The following is a 19752-nucleotide window of genomic DNA, read 5'->3' as shown; positions in this document are numbered from 1 at the left end:
TATACAGTCTGAGAAAATGACCGCGCCACCTCCTGCAAGCATCCCTCACGTCGACTATTAAGGCTTTACTCAGATTGAGGTCAGACTGGTATTCCCGAAAGGCGCATTAAGATAAAAGTTTGCCAAATGTGGTAACATGATGAACAAAACAATATCCTGTTATATAAAAGCTACTGTCTCAACAGCTGACTGTCTAATCAGTTACAGTAACAACTGCTTAATAAGTTAAAAAATCTTTATCATCAAAAGAGCTTGGTTTAACTTTTAATGGGCAAGGGAAGATTTATTACATTAGCTGGGCTGGATCTCAAAGCACCATGAGTGCTTTCGATTTGCAGCACTAAAACATTTCCTATAGGTTTCAAAGTGCTCTCAGCTATGAGCATTCTGTCATTTTAACACAGAAGAGAACATGGAAGTATGTAAAATTCTTTGGAGAACTTTCAGGAATAAAAATGGTTACTGTGATCATTCACATGGTGTTGATATCACATAAACCATCCTGTAGCCTGTACAAACCAAAGGAGGTTTCTAGATCAACAGCAAGCACAACAATCGCAAAAAAAATTGGAGCTGAATTAGCATACTGCACATTGAATATAAATGGATGCTTTCTTAAAGTCTAGTTTAAACAATAAAGTTAAAAAAATGAATTACATTAGAGTAACCATTCAATTAAGACTTAAATTCAAGCTAACTTCATGAAAAAAATATGGTAGTCCCTCGTTGGAAGGCTATTTATTATACTCCAGATCCTAATTCAATTGAAAACATTTTAAACTTGTTTTGCCATAGCAATGCACTTTTTATTAAATGAAAAATCCTTTGGTTCCCAATTTATAAAGAGAGGAGGACATTTAATTTAAGATGACATCTGATATCTCAAATTGACAACAGACATGAAAATCATGGAACAGTCTGCAGTGTTAAACTTCGATGTTGATTTTCATCTCTTCCATCACATTGCCCAACAACAGCAAGAATTTCATATTCAAGAACATGCAAATGCATAAAAGCTGAAAATAACCGAGTCCCAGCTTCTTCACACTAAATCATTTTTGCTTGCACTGATTTTCCGTTTAGTAGCATACAATAAACATTTCAAAATCTTTTAAATCTTTCTATAACTACAATAAATAAATATATGAATTCCCAATTAAAAAAAAAAGATATTTGGTTAAAGTAAAATGACGCTAAAATTAAAACTACATTTACCTTTACTATCATTTGTCCTAAGCCTATTTTTGTTCCTGAACAACTAATGTTATAAAGAAACAAATAGCATCTCCGTCCCTGACACCCAACATCATCATCATGCAGGTCAACTGCTTACACTTCTAGAAAGATAGGTACTGTCATACAACATTAAAATACTCATATGAGGTGCAAAACCCAAAGAAATGATACTGGAGTTATAACAGTTGTTTCGCAAGTCTATCAAACATGATCAGGTTCATTCCTGAATCGCTCTCTGAAACAAACATAGGCATTAAGAGATTAGATGCCTCTTTGTTGAATGCCCATAGCTTTCAAAATGCTTCATTGAAAACCAGATGTGGGCATTTTTTGGGAGTCTGTGTTGCTCTTTTATAGCCTATTATACTATTCCTTACCACATTTACCAATGCCAAAGATAGATATTACATCTAAAAACTATTGCCTTGCAGCTATTTCAGAATTATGAGTGATTATAAAGAGAAATTGTACTGGCTTGATTTTCTGAAATATATTCTAGCTGCAAATAAAACCTACCCTATGTAGAGTTCTTAAAAATACATTGGCCCTTATCTGTATCATACTGTGCACCATGTTCCTGAGACCAGAGAATTCTAGCAAGTAGTGTCGGTTGGCCTGCGTCTGCACCCTCGCTCTCCTCTTGCTCCATGCTGAGGATATAAGGGGTGATATGGACCAACACCTCTCTAGTTCCTCCTCTTACCACAAATCAGAGAGAAACTGAAGCAGAAGGGAGGATGGCTAGTGGAATAGACATAGGGACCACACATCTCAAAAAACTCCAGCTATGAAGGATAAATAACTTTCCTTTCTTCTTTAAGTGCTGGTCCCTACATGTATTCCACTATGGGTGCAGTACTCAAAGAGGAAAAGCCTGTGAGGATGCAGGTGATATGGCTGCTTGTGGAACCACCATCGCAAAGGATGCGCCAGTGGAGGAGACTTGGACCAAGGTATATCATCCTGTGAATGTGTGGATGGAACTCTATGTTGCTGCCTTGCAAATGTCAAGTAGAGTTATGTCTTGAATGATGCTACTGATGCAGTCTGTGCTCTCATACAGTGAGCCCTTGTCTCATGTGCGGGAGGGAGGTGTTCAAGTTTATAAATTAGGATTCAGCCAGAGATCCACTTGGAGATCCTCATCTCATTTTGAGGAAATGAAGTCTCTTCTCTAAGCTAGACGTCTGGGGCTTTGGGAATATGACCATTAAGTGGATAAGCTCATTTATGTGAAATTCCAAAACTACTTTAGGGGTGAATGTCAATGTAGACCTTGTCTTTATGAAATGTAGCATAAGGAGGGTCTGCTGTTAGGGACCCCAGTTCACCTACTTGTCTGACTGAGGTGACAGCAACAAGGAGACCAACCTGCACAGACAGGTGAAGCATTCAGTAGGTAGCTGGAGGGGTGGGATTTGAAAGGTGGCTTGATATTGGTGAAAGTTAAGGTCCCTTTGAGGAGCTGGTCTTATTACTAGTGGGAAAGTTCTAACTAAGCCCTTTAAGAAACTGGAGGTGATTGGGTGAGTAAAGACAGAGTAGCCATCTGATGGACAGTGACATGCACTGATTGCCGCCAGGTGAACTCATATTGAGCTAAGGGAAAGAAATATCATCTTGAGGATAAGGAAGTAATCCAAAATATCAGGAATACCCATTGTCTCAGGAGGCAAACAGAGCTGCTGGGTCCAGACAGAAAAATGCTTCCACTTGGCTAGGTAACATTTTCTCATGGAATCTTTTCTGCTTGTGATGTGGTGATAACTGCACACTCACCCTACAGGGTTTAATGCAGACCAGATGGGCCAATTAACCCATTAGGCAGCCCAGGAGCTGAAAGCAGAAGGGGCTGCTAGGAAAAGGCAGACACTCCCAGGAGAACAGAAGGAGTGAGTGGAGACTGCAGGCTGCAGTCACTCCCTGGGAAGAGGGAAGGAGGCTTTGGGAATTGGCAGGCCCAGGAAGAAAAGGGGAACCAGTGGTAGGATAGAGCAACCAGGGATAGAGCAATGCCCAGACTGCTGAGCTGAGGGTCCCTGGGCCAGAACCCAGAGAAGAGGGTGGGCCTAGGTTCCCCTACTAGTCACGGGCAAGTGGCACAGAGGCAGTGAGCGGGAAGACCTGCTAGGACTATTGAGGAGCTAAACCTCTCCTGGAAGGTGGGAAAAATGGACAGTGATGTGGCCAGAGGGCCGAGCCACGACAAGGATGCTGCAGTTCCTGAGGCTGTGGGAGGAGCTGCAGGCCAACAGGGTGACGGTGTGAAAACCACTGGGGGTGTGGGGGGCAGGGCACGGTTGCATCAGCCTCAAGCTAATCCCAAGAGTACCAGAAGGAGGCACCAGTCCTCTGGTGAGTGGTGTGCTCCTACAACACTCCTATTAGTAAGAACGGCTTGCACAGTTTCAGAACAGGAACGTTCTAGCTCCAGTGCCCGTCTAAATACCAGGAGGTGAAGAGCTTCTGGACTGGGATGTATGACCTTAACATTCCCTTGAGTCAAAAGATCCAGGAAAGGATGAATGCTTATGGGCAGCCAGACTGACATATGCTGGAGACCCGGAAGCCAGAATTGCCTGGGCCATTTGGGTGTAACATAAATGACTTATGCTCGATCCTGTCGAATCTTCCATAGTTCTCAAGGAAGCAGTGGGATAAGAAGATAGGCATAGTTCAGGTAGAGGATGGGTCTCAACCTTCCTGTCATTTTGGGGACTAGAAAATGTTTGTAATAAAACTCTTTTCCCTGATGTTGAAGAGGTACCCACTCTATGGCTCCAGGTTGGAGGAGAATTTTACCTGCTGAAGGAGAATCTGATCATGACAGTGGTCCCTGAAGAGGGATAGAGAAAGGATGCTGCAAGGAGGTGGGGAGAGAAACTCCATGGTATAGCTTATGGTTCTTTCTCTTTGGGGCTTGTGTATACATACCTAGGGAGCAGACGGTTGTCCTGGAGTTTTTTGGTGAATGCAAAGATTTGTCTGTCATCTGGGGGAAAAGACTGATTTCATTAAAGGGAAAGTGCTCCACTGGGAGCCCCTAAGAGTGTAGCCAACCTTATAGCAGTTGCATAGATTTCAAAACAGTATCAGCTGCATTGACTGCAGCTTGTAAAGAGGTTCTTGCCACTAATTTACGCTCATCAATAAGGACTTGAAATTGAGCCATATACTCCTGGGGTAACTTGTCATTACAGTCCAGGAACTTAGAATAATTTTAAAAAAATCATATTTTGCCAGGAGGCTTTGGTAGCTGGAAAGTCTAAAGTAGTCTAAAGTTGATAGAAGGAAACACTTTTCTCCTCATAAGGTCTAAACACTTGGCCTCCCTATCTGCAGGGGTGGCCCTTGGGTGGTGTCGTCTGGACCTTTCCAGGGCTGCCTGGATGACGAGGGAATTTGGGGTAGGGTGGGAGAACAAGAACTCTGCTCAGTTAGCCATGACAAAGAACAGCTTTTCTGCCATCTTAGAGTTAGGGACACAGGCAGCTGGCAAGTGCCAAAGAGTTCTTGCTAGTTCCAATATGACCTTGTTGACTGGTGTAATAGAAGGAGAGAGCCCGGAGCCCGGGGCCTGGTGAAAGACCTGAACCACAGTCAGCGGTGAACTGAAGTCAGGCGAGTATTAAAACAGATGCTTACAAGTTCACCATCCAGTACATGAACTTGGCAAAGGTACTGCTAATGTTGCTAAAACACAGGCACTCTTTGGTAGTACCAGGCACTAGGTAAGTATGTGAATACGTTCCGAAAGATTGGCCCAGGTACACCCTAACCTAACCCAAGATAAGATGGTTTGACAGAAGTGAGGAACAGGAATGTTTTGCCCAAGACATCTGGAGCAAAGTTACAAGGAGAGGTAACAAGCAGATGTCATGAAACACGTAAGGTGGTACATATGTTGTTTGTCTCAGTCTATAAATGTTGGGGTACCTCATCTTTGTGTGGTCGGGGACAGTAGAAATTCCCGCTGCTGACTGAGCCACTCCATGCCACAGGGCATTCGTGTTAGTGTACAGTACTTGTAGCTCCTATGGGATGCTAGGACTGTGCCTTAAGTGCAATAAACCAAGCTGCTTGCCTTTGTCACCAAACCGTGCCTGTGGTCTTTTTCTAAGAGTAACATCAAGGTCTGTTGAATTAGCAAACTGCATTCTGCTAGTGCTGATAACACCAGAGCTCCAAGAACAGAAGCACTGAGCAGCTGTAATAGCTCAGCAGCGTGGACAGTATTACCAAGGCAATGTCATTCCAGCCTTCTACACTTAAAACTGGGAGTGTCATTCAGCTAGAGCCTGTAGGATGTCCAGGAGCTTGTGTGGTGAGACCTGGACCTCCTCTAAGGGGATCTACAGCTCTTCTGCTACTCTCCAAAGCAGGTTTTGGAATGGTCTGTGGTCATCTGGAGGAGATAGCAAGGTTAGAGAAACCGCCTCATTAGGAGAGGAAGATTAAATATTTGTTGGTACTGATAGCATGAATGGATCTGGTTCATCCTCCTCCTTCTCCATAAGTTCAGGAAGCTTTGGTTGGCCTCTTGGAGCTGATGAGAGGGGTGGTAAGACTCCTACTGGATCGCATGGACTGGGGATGCCGGGTCCCATGGCCTCCCCAAAAGGCCAATATGAGGAGTAAAAAAACAGGTTATAGTTGTCCCCAAGGCATTGGATACCATCAGTCCCGAGGAAGGGGTCCCTAGTTGGACAGATGAGATTGGTAGTAGAAGATTCTTGATCCCCTCTGGGCTGAATGCCCTCAGGAGAGGGGAAGAAAGTTTTACCAGTATGTCCAACTCTTGGCATGGAGCATGAAGAGAACAAAGGAACAGGTGTGGACCAACGGAAACTATTTGCTAGAATTCTCCAGTCTCAGGCATATGGGGGAGTGTGATAGGGGAACACATAGGGACCACCACTCGAAGAAGAATTAACAGACCTGTCTCTCATTTGCAGTCCAGTTGCTGAGGCAATATCCAACTATTTTGTTACCAGATTTTGTAATGCCCTTTTGCTATAACCAACTACGTGCACTCTGATATTTTCTAATTACTAGACCACCTTTTTCTGTTGTCCACTTCCTATTCTTCTGCTCCACAGACAGTCACCCTTTGATTTCATAAAATGTTACCTCTGCCATTATACAAGCCTAATCAAGCTTTTTTCTTTCAGGAAAATAAGGATCTACCACTTCGCACAATCTTTGTATATTGGGTGCTCTATTGTACTCTATCAGCATATTGATGCACAGAATAAAGTAATACTTAAAGTGGTCTCATTCAATTACAATCTGCAGAGGATGATTACATGTTAATTATCACCTTCTTGAACCGTATGGAAAATTAAAAAAAGGAAAAGCAGTACTTTTTGTCAAGAACTTTGTTACTGTACTTTCTAAATCATTTGAGATATATTAGGAAACATTGTTTGGAAAGAAATAGGTCCACGTTGAGTAAAAATACTAAAACATCAATTAATGGGTATCAGAGTAGCAGCCGTGTTAGTCTGTATTCTCAACAAGAAAAGGAGTACTCATGGCACCTTAGAGACTAACAAATTTATTTGAGCATAAGTTTTCGTGAGCTACAGCTCACTTCATCGGATGCACTGAAGTGAGCTGTAGCTCACGAAAGCTTATGCTCAAATAAATTTGTTCGTCTCTAAGGTGCCACAAGTACTCCTTTTTTAAATTAATGGATATGTTTCCAGTTAAGGGAGAGGTTAAGACCTGGAGGTAGATTAAGACTGTAATGCTAGCTTATTCTGCATACTAATAAAAATATGTAATACATAAATCTAATGACAACTGATTCCACAGCTATACATAATGCATGTGGCATAGGAAAAGAATCAATCTTGAGCAGTTGTCAATTGTACTATATAGATGGTTGACATTGGCTGAACAAACTACATTCTTACACAAAACAACAGCAGGATGAAACACTTGCTTTCATTTGTACACACAATCCTTCACATTTCCTAGCATAAGTTACAAAACCATCACTTTAAAAAATACACTAAAAGATTACTGTTAAAAAAATCTAAACATGATAAAACATGAACTAATTTTATTATAACTTACAGTGAACAGCTATTTTATATTGTTGGGTAAAGTAACATACAAAACAGTTTTATTATGCACAGCATCTTTTATACAGTGTACCCCCAAATGATTTGAAAAATTAAATAATACAGTTAGCTACCAATATTTATGGAATACAATGCTGCAAAATCTCTATATTACATATTTCATTCTCACTATACTATATGACATAATAGAGTATATTATGTATTGTTTAAACTGATGGCAATGATGCATATGAGCCAGATCCTAAGGTCACTAGTCAGTTTTCGCTTAGCTTTTGTTCTTAAAAAAAAAGCCCATTGAAGTCAATGAGAGTTCTGCCCAAGTAAGGATTAAGTAAAGGCTCAGGAAAGATATCAGCGTCCTAAGGGTACCTTTTAGAGAGGTCAAGCTGCACAGTTCATCCAGGATAGAACCACTCCTTTGACTTTACTCTAAACTAGGAACTAGAGTTAAGGGCACTATATAAAAATGTGCATGGCTTTATTTTCTGGTTTTCAAGGAGATCCTCTGACAATGTAGTTTGCTAGTACAGTTGGAAATATGACACTATTAAATTCCTTGCTGTTGACTCTTTTAGGCCATCTCTGTCCTCACACATATACAACAGGGTCTGATTAGGGTCATTATTAGTGCCAAAAGTTAACCAATTTTATTTTTATAAATTTAAATAAAAGATTGTGGACATCTGCCTAAATATAATTTTGCAGAGTAAGATTAAATTTCATGTTTGAAATCTAAAAACTGGCATATCACAGAATCAGAACTAGAAGGGACCTTGAGAGGTCATTTAGTCCAGTCCCCTGCAATCACGGCAGGACTAAGTATTATCTAGACCATTCCTCACAGGTGATCGTCTAAACTGTTCTTAAAAACCTCCAATGACGGAGATTCCACAGCCTCCATAGGCAATTTATTCTAGTGCTTAACCACCCTGACAGTTAGGAAGTTTTTCCTAATGTCCAATCTAAACCTCCCTTGCTGCAATTTAAGCCCATTGCTTTTTGTCCTATCCTCAGAGGTTAAGAACAACAATTTTTCTCCCTCCTCTTGTAACAACGTTTTATGACCTTTTGCTCTTCTGTTTTGTTCCCAGATCAGTCAGCGCTCCCTTTATATGAAATATTGTTAAATGCTGGATATTTTGATAATAAAATTAAAACTATAGACAGTCTATCAAATTAGCTACAGACACTGAAAAATTTCTTTATTTAAGTTGACCTAATCTCAGTTAAATAATTTCAAACCTATCTGGTAGAAGCATGACTTAAGTAACCTATATTTTCCCTATTTAAAAGCATATTTTCACTCTCTTTAAAACTGGCATTCAGATATGTTTGATAGATACATACAACTCATTTACTACCTCTGATACACAATATAAACCAATTTAACTTACCCATGACTGTGCATTGTTACTGAGATCAATAATTTCAGCTCCTATCAAAGGACATGGAGAAATAGACCGGACGACACAGTTTCTGCATTGCAAATAGCTGGTCAGAGAACATTCCTTCACATTCCAGATAGCATTTAAAGATAAACCTGTGTCCAAGTCTTCCAAAAAGAAAGAAAAAAATCCTTTCATATATACATCCAGAGACATCTTAAAAGAAAGTAATATTACAAGTTTGATTTGTGAAATGTTTCACATGTGAAAAATCCAAATGGAAATTCAGTTTTTAGTATGTCAGTAAATGAGAGAGGCAAAAGTAATGAAGAGGAAAGCTTTGTAATTTAGTAATTTTAATAAAAGAATAATTCATTCAATTAGAATCATCTGACAAAATCATATCTAATAGACTATCCAATCTAGTAACAAAGTAGTCTACATATTAACAAAACCTTTTTTCTTTGCTTTTGGTATGTATCAGCTAAATGTGCAGTAAAAGGAAGGCTAGTTACCTGTAACTAGATGTCACCAAGTGTATTACCTCTGCACATCCCCACTCTTGATGCCTGGGGCCATACATATGGCCAACTCACAGCTCTGAATATTCACTGTAAGGGAATAAGAGATTGTGGCTCTAACTGCCTTCAGTTCCTTTCCACCAATTTAGAATACATGAAGAATCGAGGATGAGAAGATGGGTTGGTGTGGATCAGAAGGCAACAGGTCAAATTCACTGCTGGTATAAACAGATGCATCTCAACAGAAGTCAATGGAGTTATGCTTGCTTACACCAAACAATGAATTAAGTGTGGAACTCCATCTACAAGTGAGTAACCTTCCTTTTACCACACATAATTGCTTCTGCAGATTCCCGAGTCCTGGGAGTTTGCCTAGCATTAACAGTCACTACACTCGAGAAGAGGTGTGAGGACACCTTTCTTAAATAACTGCTTTCCTGTAAAGAATATTAGTCTTAACTGCCTAGTCAAAAGAGTAGAACTGGTGTGGCAGCTATACAGATTTCAAAAGAGGACACATTTCTCAAGAACATCATGGAAGCTGGCTTGGTTGGATGCAGCAGAAGTGGCCTGCAGGACTGGGATACCTGCTTGGTCAACACAGTTGAATAGAGTTTAACCAATTAAGATTATATTAAAGCAAAGATTGATTCCTCATCGGACTTGTCCCCAAATGCCAAAATAACTTTATACATTTGCTAAAAGATTTTTTTTATTATCCGGGTAATAATGCTGCAATACTACCTGACATCTAATTTATGTAGTCTTGCTTTCCCTGGTAAATTGCAATGCCTGGTGAAGAAGAATGAGGGGCTGATGGACTGGTTGAGATGGAATTCAGATGCCATTACAAGGAGAAAATTGGATGGATCTTATCCTTTTGGAGCACTATGAAAGGTGTATCAGCAATAAGTACTTGTATTTCAACCACTCCTGGCTCAATGCAATGGCTACTAGGCATACAGCCTGGGAGAAACAAATGTTAAAGGATCCACATGCCAACAAACTCAAAGGAAGAGCCCATGAATCTCATCAGCACTTAATTCAAAATCCATGAATGTGGAGGGGGTAGAGGAGGGGTGTCTCACATGATAAGTCTGACATGAAGTGAGCTCTTAATGAACAAGGATTTGGCAACCACTATGGAGTATTAATTAGCCATCAGAGAGATTCACCTTCACACTTCATTTGAGTCTGATAAACCTTCAAAGTTTCTTTAAGATAACTAAGACTTGCATCATCTGTGATGATCAAGACCACATTATCATCTTCTGAAATGGCACCTAATTCACACATGCAACTGCTAAGAGATTCTGTAGCTCTTAAATTTGCATTTCTGAAGAGTTTCTGGACTATTTGCAGTTCTGCATTACTACAGAAAGCTTTTTTCAAAGTTCCTAAAATTAAAAAAGTAGAGGTTAAGGTATTCTTTTTATATACACAGTTTCAAATACAATACAGTTCGAATGCATTGCAAACTTTCCACATTTACAAGATGGTAATTTAGGCCATGATCTAACATCTTGAAGTCAATGAAAAGACCTCCATTGATTTAAATGGGTTTTGGAGAGAGGCCTTATTTTATTTTTCTAATGTATCCCAAATCTACTTGTCAATGAGTGGGTTTTTTTCTTGTATAAATATTAACCTGAGTTTGAATCTATTTTCCATAAATTTCATTTATGTTAAATTTTCATCAAAATAGGACAGATTTTACACATCCATCAATCAACTGACACCAGGAGTCTAATCTAAACAGTATAAAACCTATTGCTTCCAATAGACACCTTGGTGCCCACCAATGCTAAAGTACCACAGAGCTTCAGAATGGTTTCATTTCCTGTACCACGCTTCCACTTCACTATATATCAATTGCCAAAGGCACAAGAACAGATGATTTAATGTTTAAGAAACAGATGAAAGGTCAGGAATTTATTCATGACATTAGGCTATGTAGCCCACTAAGTGTTCCACTTGCCACCATAGCACGCCTGGTGTAAGAATAGGCATCTCCAGCGCCCGTTAGCCATTTCTTTGGCCCTGTGATGGCCTCTCTCTGGCTATGTCTTCCATGGCTCAGCTCCCTTTTCCAGTTCTGTTCCCTTCCAGGGTAACAAAAGTCCAACTAAAGAATCCACACCAACATCCAAACAAAAGATCCTTCTACCCCTCTCAGGCTGTGATGAAGTTCCCCATGCTTGACCACTATTCCTGGAGACTGCAGAGTTCCTTCTTTGCTGCTTTGTCTGAACACTGCTTCCCAAGGCTTTTTCCCTGGACGTCATCCTTCTTAGCAGGTTTCTTCACTGCTTCTCCTGCCTGGGGATGGTGACAGCTTCTCCTGGGGACCTTCCTGCTTCTCACAGGCGCTATGTCAGCACCTCCCACAGGAACCTAACCTGCTCCCTGTGGGTCCCTCCAGCCTGCCTTCACCAGCCTCTTCCTAGGGAGAAAGAACTCTCCTTGCTCCTCACTCCTGGGTTTTCTTCCACCCCTCTCTCTAAGCAGTCCTCCCTGATCCTTTCACAGCTGGAGTCACTATGCTAAGATACCAAATCAAGATTGCATCAAGGATAATTGCTACATCACAGGCAAGGCTGAGCCTGATTCCCCTGAAAGGGCCAGCCAGCCTGTGACAAGCCCCAAAAGCAGGTGGTTCTGAAAGTGGAGGATCCTTTATTACTTTTGGCCTGCTTTTCTGTATTCATAGAATAATGCTCATCTTGCAAGCCAGATTTAACTTTGATGGACACCCCGCACTTCCCCTAGCCCTGGGTTAAGGAAGGCACCTGGAGATCACCAAGTAGGAGCAGCTGGGAAAGTGCTCTATGTACTCTTCTTAGTTCCCCCTTCCCATCCCTGAAGAATAAGTGTATGGGAGAGGGTGCTGCTCCTTTCTCATTCCTCCACAGCCCCTTCCATGACGGGAGGAAGAAAGCTATCCCATTTGGTGGCCAGGAAATGGATTCTGATCTGCCTACTGCAACTGGTATTGGATAGGGGAGCTAGGAGGGGCCATGTGCCTAGCCCTCACTTGCTGTGGAGGATGGCCTCTCCTTACTTTTATTGCTGGGAGTAGCCATTCTGAGCTCTTTTGCTTTCTGCTGCCAAGCTGCCAGACTGGTTCCATTCAAGCCCTACTCTGAGGCTACGTCTCCACTAGGAGGGAGAGGTGTGATTCCCTGCTTGTGTACTCAGTAGCTCTCCTTGAGCAATCCTGAGTATAAATAGCACTGTAGCAGGGGAAGTGGCAAGGAAGGCACGGCTTAGCCATGTTGAGTACAAACCTGCCTGAAACTGGTGAGTAGGTACTTGGCACAGTCTTGCCATTGCCCGTGCTACAGTGGCTACACTACACTCACTGAAAACTAGCGTGAATATGTGTATGTGAGCAGGGAATCACAGCCCTAGCTCAGAGTATAGGCATAGCCATATTCTCCCTATCTAATGGGTGAGATCTCCTTAGATACCAGGGTAGAGGCTCATTGCCAGACTTCATGTGGAGATCTGGAAGGAATTTTTCCCTTATTGCAAAACTGGCAAACTGCTGTGTGGGTTCTTCACCTCCATCCAGTATCTCTGAGGTCCATTTGGGGGATTAAATTACATTTTGCAACTTCCGTGGGTTCCAGTATGGCTGGTGAGTTAGAAAGGGTCAGATGGGAAGACCCTGTAACCCAAGGGGCTTACTGGGCGTGGGCCCAGAGTATAACATGTGCACAATGCAGGGGCATGTTTCCACATCTCGTGCTGCATGTGGCTCCCCTCATCTCATTTCTCCTATCTCCTGTTTGTAGGTGGGGAGTGGATTAGGAGTCTGACTGACAACCAGGCTCCCTGAGCAGTCCTGAGTGTGTTAAGGGGGCATGGCCTTCATAGCTCCCCTCAGGTTTGTAGAACCTGGGGCCACTGGTGCCAAGTTGAAATTTGCACTGGAACAGCCCAAACATGTAGCTGGGAGGAATGGTCCCTGTTGGTTAAGAATTTTAATAAAGTTGTAGCCTCTGCATTTAACCATACTATGGTGTACTATGGCCATGTCTTCATCAATGAATGTTGATGCTAACATCCCCAGCTATGCCACTAGTGTATGTGGTCTAGTAGCATGACTCTAAAATGTCAGCAAGCAAGACCATTATCATCACCATAAAGGTTTGGGAGTCCAAAAGAGGGTTAGATGTCTCACAAGAACAAATTAAGTCACAGTCAAATAAAGACTTTATAATCCAGGTTTGACATGACACAACAAGTCAGGGTTAAAAAATATATAAAATTAAGCAGTGGGACAGGAAGGAAGAGGAATGACAATAAGATCATGTTATGCAGGAAGCCATGTATGAACTTTGTTATTTTGATCAAAAATATATTTTTGGTCTTTTTCAAATTACTCTGCCAAAATACCATCACATCTCATGTAGCCCTGGTCATCCCACATAGTGACAACACCTAACGGAGGGAAAGGACATATCTCCCAAGTATGGCAGGGTTGGGTGGTAAAACACACCCTTCCCCTTGCTCTCTCTAATCTGGGGATGCTGCCAGAACCAACTGTCACAGACTGCGCTATCCAGTTAGCTGGCATACTCCACTTAAATAGATGCCAGCTGTGCTGCAAGCCAGGTTAGTATGTCGAGGTTTAAAACACTATCATAAACAGGCAGAGCAACAGTAAGACTGCTTCCATTAGCCACCACTTTTATGGTAATTCACCAGCCTGTCTCTAAATTTAGGGAAAGGCCAGTGAGACCAATAATAAAAAATGCTATTTGTCAGTCAGAGAGCACAGTTCCACGCATTCTAAGAGGGTCTGTCGTCTGGAATGAGACTTCAGGTGAAAACAAAGCAGCTGCTTTACTGTAATAACTTCAGTGAAAAGAAATGCAGAAAATCTAAAATCTGTCTTAAAGAAATAATTAATTTACTAATTACCTTATCCTTCTTGTTAACTAATGATGATTCTAAAACGTACTTTCAGTATTCAGAGGTGCAAGGTAAAAAAAAATGTACAACCCCTCCAGCCCTAAAAGCAAAGTGAAAATGAGCTGGAACGGGTCTTACCCTCTGCTTTTGGTAATATTTCAGCTCCACAGACAATACAATACAGTCCTGACCTGCAAGGTTGGCTGTGTGTTTCCTTCCACAATATAAGAAGGCAATACATAAATTAATGTATTAAACATTTAATGTCTAAATATGTAGGTCATAATTATTTAAAAATAAAAACCTATCAAGTAATATACTAATGAAAATTATTGCTTCAAATCTAAATAAATAATATTAGAAGCACAAATACATTTGAATCAATATTTAATTGCTTTTAAATTTACATTAATTGGTAAAATATGTATCATACGAAATAATAAAATGACTAGCCTAATTTACATATATTATATATGAGATATTTTATAATACTGTAGTCTCCAAAAAAAGAGGTTGAGCAGCAGACCAAATAAGACAAAACAATAGACTTGGCATCATAGTCTCCAAACACAACTTTGAGTGCCAGATTATAAAGTGTATTATTCAAAGAAATGTACAAAATTTGTTATCTAGATGTTTTTCTCTAAATTATAGTGAAATGTAAAGCATCAATGTAGTTTTCTCGTATATTGGAGTTTTATTTTATATTTTAACCTGAATAGCTCCATGTATTTGAATAGATTAATATTTCATGAAATTAGAGCACACCATAAAGTATGGTTTTGTAAAGCATTTAGGGCCCAATCCTGCACCCCTTACTTATATAGGTAGCGCCATAGACTTGATCACCTATATTCCTGTGATAAGGGCTGCAGCCTGCAGCCCTGGAATTTAAAAAAAAATAGTAATGGAGAACAGTAGAATGACAGCACAAGTTAATTTTATGGCTCAAAATTACAATCAACGCTCTCACTAGTACTTTAAAAGATTAATTTACCAGTCGTGGGTAAACCGTTCATTTTAACAAACAGCAGACTACAATTTATGAAGAAAATATAACAAACAATACATTTTTACAGGTAAGACTGCATGTTGTACTAGACCAGACCCAAAAGTTACTCCACATCATGTTGCTCCTTTATTGGCTTCTGGAATCGGAAATGCAGTGTCTGTGTTTTATAATCTATGGCAGTAACAAAACTGCTAGTTGATAATATATTTAAAGAACATCATTTGTTCCAGAAGACCACAGAATTACTTTACAGATTACTGATATTTAGAGTTTACATGAGTTCCGTCATCCGAGGAGCTGCCAGGCTAGGACATTTGGACTAATACCCTCTCTCTCAAGAAAATGGCCAGAGATATTTAATGACCACAAGCATTTAGTGACTTAGTTTTAAGTCTCAGACAAAAAAAGGACTTCACAGTCTCAAAATGTTCCCTTGCACCATGCTGGTGGGGTACTAGTTTAATACTATAAAAAGGAAGAGAATTGTCTGCTTAATCAGCAATACGACGTCTTGTAACAGACAGGGTTTCCTTGGGGGTTTTCCACCCAAGTACTGACCATTCTCAACTTACAAACTCACATAAGATCACAGAGGCAATCTGGCTACATGCTACAAAATTTTTCAAAGGATCCTAAGGCAGTTAGGTGCTGAACTCCCAATAAGCTTCAAAGGAATTAGGATTTTAGGCTTTTTTGAAAACCCTGCCTTAAAAATTACACACTAATCAAAAATAGTGAAGAGTGCTTATGTGAAAGGAGACATCTGTTACAAACTATGGGCTTGATTCTGCAAAGTGCTGAATATCCTCTAGTCCCACTGATGCGAATAGGGCCCTCAGCACTCATTACTACAAATGCAGATCTCTTGGGCAATTTTTCAATCCAGAAATAAGTGTCTCTATATTACTTATTGAAATTTTAAATTACAATAATTAATCAACTAATAAACCATACAGAACCATGCACATTGTACATTATTTCACCTCACAGGAAAAACGGAGTATATATATTTTTCTTACACGTTATCAACAGTTGCCACTACCTCATTCAATAACTTCATTCAATCTAGTCTTTATATGGTACCTTTCTTTCACAGATGAAGCCATTTCCCCTACTAGCAGCTTTCTTGGTTCTTCGTTTGCATGCTCTTTGCACATTCAGTCCTTTAATAAATTTGGGATTCGATTATTATTTTACGCACAAAATAAATTAATATTAATTATTGTTTCAAAATAATAGGATACTTTCTATAATTTAGATTTCACTGACTTGAGAAGTCCAAACACAGTTTTAGGTTAGTTTTAACTTATGACAAAAAAAATTTACGTGACAAAAAATTTAAGTAGACAGCTAAGTAACCAATTTACTTTTGCTGTTTTGAGTCAACACAAATCTCTGATAAAATTTAAAAATAAAATGCTTTTCAACCATTGATGTTTATATACACGAGAACAAGAAGCTTGTGTGTGCGCGCGCATGCATGTAGGAGTGAATTTACAGTTTTTGCATTTAAAAAAAGTCAGCAAGACTATCTAGTTCTATGATCCCATCAGTTCTTCAAAGCAAGTGTGTAACAGTCAGGATTTAGGATGGGTCTCATGAATATTTGGATGGGAAACTCCAAGGAAAACTCAGTAGCTAATGGGAATGGTGATGTTACTTCAATAGGTGGCACTTGTCCTAAGTCAATGTTATTATATATTGTGATATTATATATTGATATAGTAACTGTAAATTAACACAATGCTTGAACATAGATAAGACCAGTTTCATGCGTCAAATAGTTTATAATCAAAACAAAACAAGACAAGACAAAAATTCAGGAGAGGAAGGGTCCGAGGCTAATGCAAAAGAGATTTAATATTCTATCCACCTTTTACCATACTTGCAAATATAAGAGCTCATCTTTTTAAAGCAATATTTAATATAGAAAGAAAAGAAGCTGTTTAATTCACAATACTTGATGAAAGAAAATGTACATTATTGAGTCTGATTTTTAAAGAAAACATCACATGTGCAATTCCAACTGAACTCGCGTGACTAATACATAAATGTCCACAAAAATACTTTACATTGTCCCAGGATTTTTTTCCCCAAAATGTACTTCATTAATATAAAAAGAGGAACAAAAACTAGTTTTCTCAACATATGTGTCACAATGTTTCATAGCAGCAAAATCCTTCCTTCTGCATTAATCTTCAGTGTCAAATTGTTAATTCACCATGTTAACCTGGGATACACGTGAAGCCCTGGAAATAATTATTCCAAATTTTGTGTTCTTTAAATGTTTAATAGAAGTTATTGCTTTATTTTGTAACATTAACTCTCTTTGCTCTGGTTTTCACTATGTAATAATGGCCCAAACTCTGGTCCCACTGAAGTCAGTAGGACCAAAATTTAGCCCAATGTAATCAACAAAAATGTTTGAAATAAAAAGATCATCAAAGCAGTAAATTTTGAAGAGATGTCAGTGATATTAGCTTACTTCAACTTTCTATTTACACATGAAACAAAGGAAGTATATGTAATGATGTTATTACTACCATCAACTTTCAAGCTGTCTTCTCAATACTACTCATCTGCAGATATGTTCTTTTTGTGAGGAAAGACTTGAAGGAATGGAAAATGGCTCCGCTAATTTGGGAATCTCTTGTAAATTACCTGGTGCTCAAGGAATGTGCCTATTCTGTATATTAGTTTTTTTAAATCTAACATAAATGCACAGAATTGTATCTGCCTCAAGTTTTATTTTTATTGGGGGCTAAACAGCAATTGCTTGCTAGTGCTCAACACCAGATGAATTCAAATCGACAACTGATCAACCTTGTCCTCACCCTATAGTTTCAGGTACAGTACTATTGAGTCTACAATTTATGATTCCCTGGGTCTTGTTTGGCTCTTCAGCCATACATTGTGAAGAAGAATCTTAATGAAGTCTGAAGAAAACAGCAGAGCAGTATTATTTGCATATGCAAAATAAAAAAAAATCAAATCTGATAACAGAGATAAAATGAAAGTACAATTCCACCATTTCTCTACTAGGGAGGTTACGTAGTCCATAAAAAAGCCTACCAGAAATATAAGTGATTCATAATGAAGTTAATTTCCAAATTTCCTGTAAAACATGGTAGCTATGGACTAGTATTGCTCAATGAGAAGGAAGACACACCTTTGTTCCGTGATCTGGAAAGTTTACTTTTCTTTTTTCTGGTGTCCATTTCCTGATATATTTTCTGTTCCACTTCTCCTACTCTGGTAATACTTTCAGCATCACTAACTGTATTACCCTTAATCTTGTCATTTTGCACTATTATAGCTAACTCTGTGTTCATGTTATCATTACTTTTTATTTCTTTAGTTGAGCTTACTGCTTTTGAAGTACTGATTTCAAAAAGATCTTCAGCTACAATGCAAGCTCCATGTTCATTCTGATTCACAGTATTATTACAAGTCTGAATTAATGGTTCAATTTGCTGTTCCTCTGATTCTGTATCATCATAAAGTTCAGGTGTAAAATAGATACTGTCATCCTCAGCTTCTGCTTCTATGGCTACATTTAACGTTGAAAGTTCAATTTTTCCTCTTACTGGAGATAACTCAATGCACTGATCTATGACTCCACTAGTGCAGAGTTGCTGTTCAGCAGGATGTTCTTCAGTAGCTGCAGCCTCATCCTTTTTTATTGAGGAACTAGTTGTTTCCAGTTGTAATGCCGGTCTACTCGGTGTATGTTCCGTTAGCAATGACGACTGGCACTGGCATCCATTAACAACAGGCTGACTAGATTCAATAGTACTCCTTTTTTGTTTGCACATGGCTTTGGAGATGGATTTCTTTTCATTCACAGGCAGAGGTGTTGAAGTCACTGGCTTATTGCTGAAGTATTGTTTCATAAGATCAGCGTTAGTCCAACTATTCCTTTTCTGTCTTTCTTTTTTGATGGCAGGACTTTTTGGTTTGGAATCCATCTGTTTTTCTCTCCACACTGTTTGGTGAGAATGATTTTCTACACCAAAATTCTGACCATCTGTGAAAATCACAAAAGTATACAATAGTAATTGATTTAGTTTTTGTCCTTATTTTACAATACACTTAGTACATTTTATTAAGTTTACAGAATTGTTGTTATTGTGTGAAATGAAATCCTGTATAAATGGTCAGACCATCAAATAATTATGCATTGACTTAAGTGGGACAACTCACATGCATAAAGTTAAAGTGTGTGATTGAGCTTGTAGGATAAGGGTCACAGTCAGTATTTTTCACTTTAAGTTATTGTGTTCTCTGTGTGCAAATTCTCTTATCTGTCATAAATGGTTAGGACTAGAGATGAGCTTGAGCCACTAAATTCAGATTTAGATTCACACTTCTCAGAATGTTGATGATATTTGCATGCATAGTATTGATTTAGCCAAACTATTAGAGGTAGGGAGTACATGTGAAGTATAATTCTCTAAATTTTGGAAACAATCTGGAGCCACGGTTGTAGCTCAGACTCAACTCCAAGTAAGATGCGAGTAAGTAAAATTTAAAAAATGACACAATATGTGTGAATTCAACTATTTTTTTGTACAATGCCAGTATTAGTA

At 39.3% G+C, this 19752-nt stretch overlaps 1 protein-coding gene across 3 annotated transcripts in view; it reads right to left on the bottom strand.

Annotated features, from left to right (window-relative positions):
- The window catches only part of BRIP1 (BRCA1 interacting DNA helicase 1), a 153134-nt gene that overhangs the window by 9710 nt on the left and 123672 nt on the right, over positions 1-19752 (bottom strand). For 2 of the 3 annotated variants that reach the window (XM_084650621.1, XM_084650622.1), the window contains one exon: positions 17077-19190. In XM_084650621.1, coding sequence (XP_084506747.1) covers positions 18295-19190 — 896 coding nt within the window. In that variant the 3' untranslated portion in view covers positions 17077-18294. Of the gene's footprint in view, positions 1-8719; positions 8878-10406; positions 10629-14289; positions 14366-16246; positions 16327-17076; positions 19191-19752 lie in introns of those variants that run through there. The other variant, XM_084650623.1, reaches the window with a different exon arrangement.

Source organism: Lepidochelys olivacea, assembly GCF_965140295.1.
Source record: "Lepidochelys olivacea isolate rLepOli2 genome assembly, chromosome: 17".
NCBI classification, from domain to species: domain Eukaryota; kingdom Metazoa; phylum Chordata; order Testudines; family Cheloniidae; genus Lepidochelys; species Lepidochelys olivacea.
Note: the sequence above shows the minus strand (reverse complement) of the source record. Positions and strands in the feature narration are given on the sequence as shown.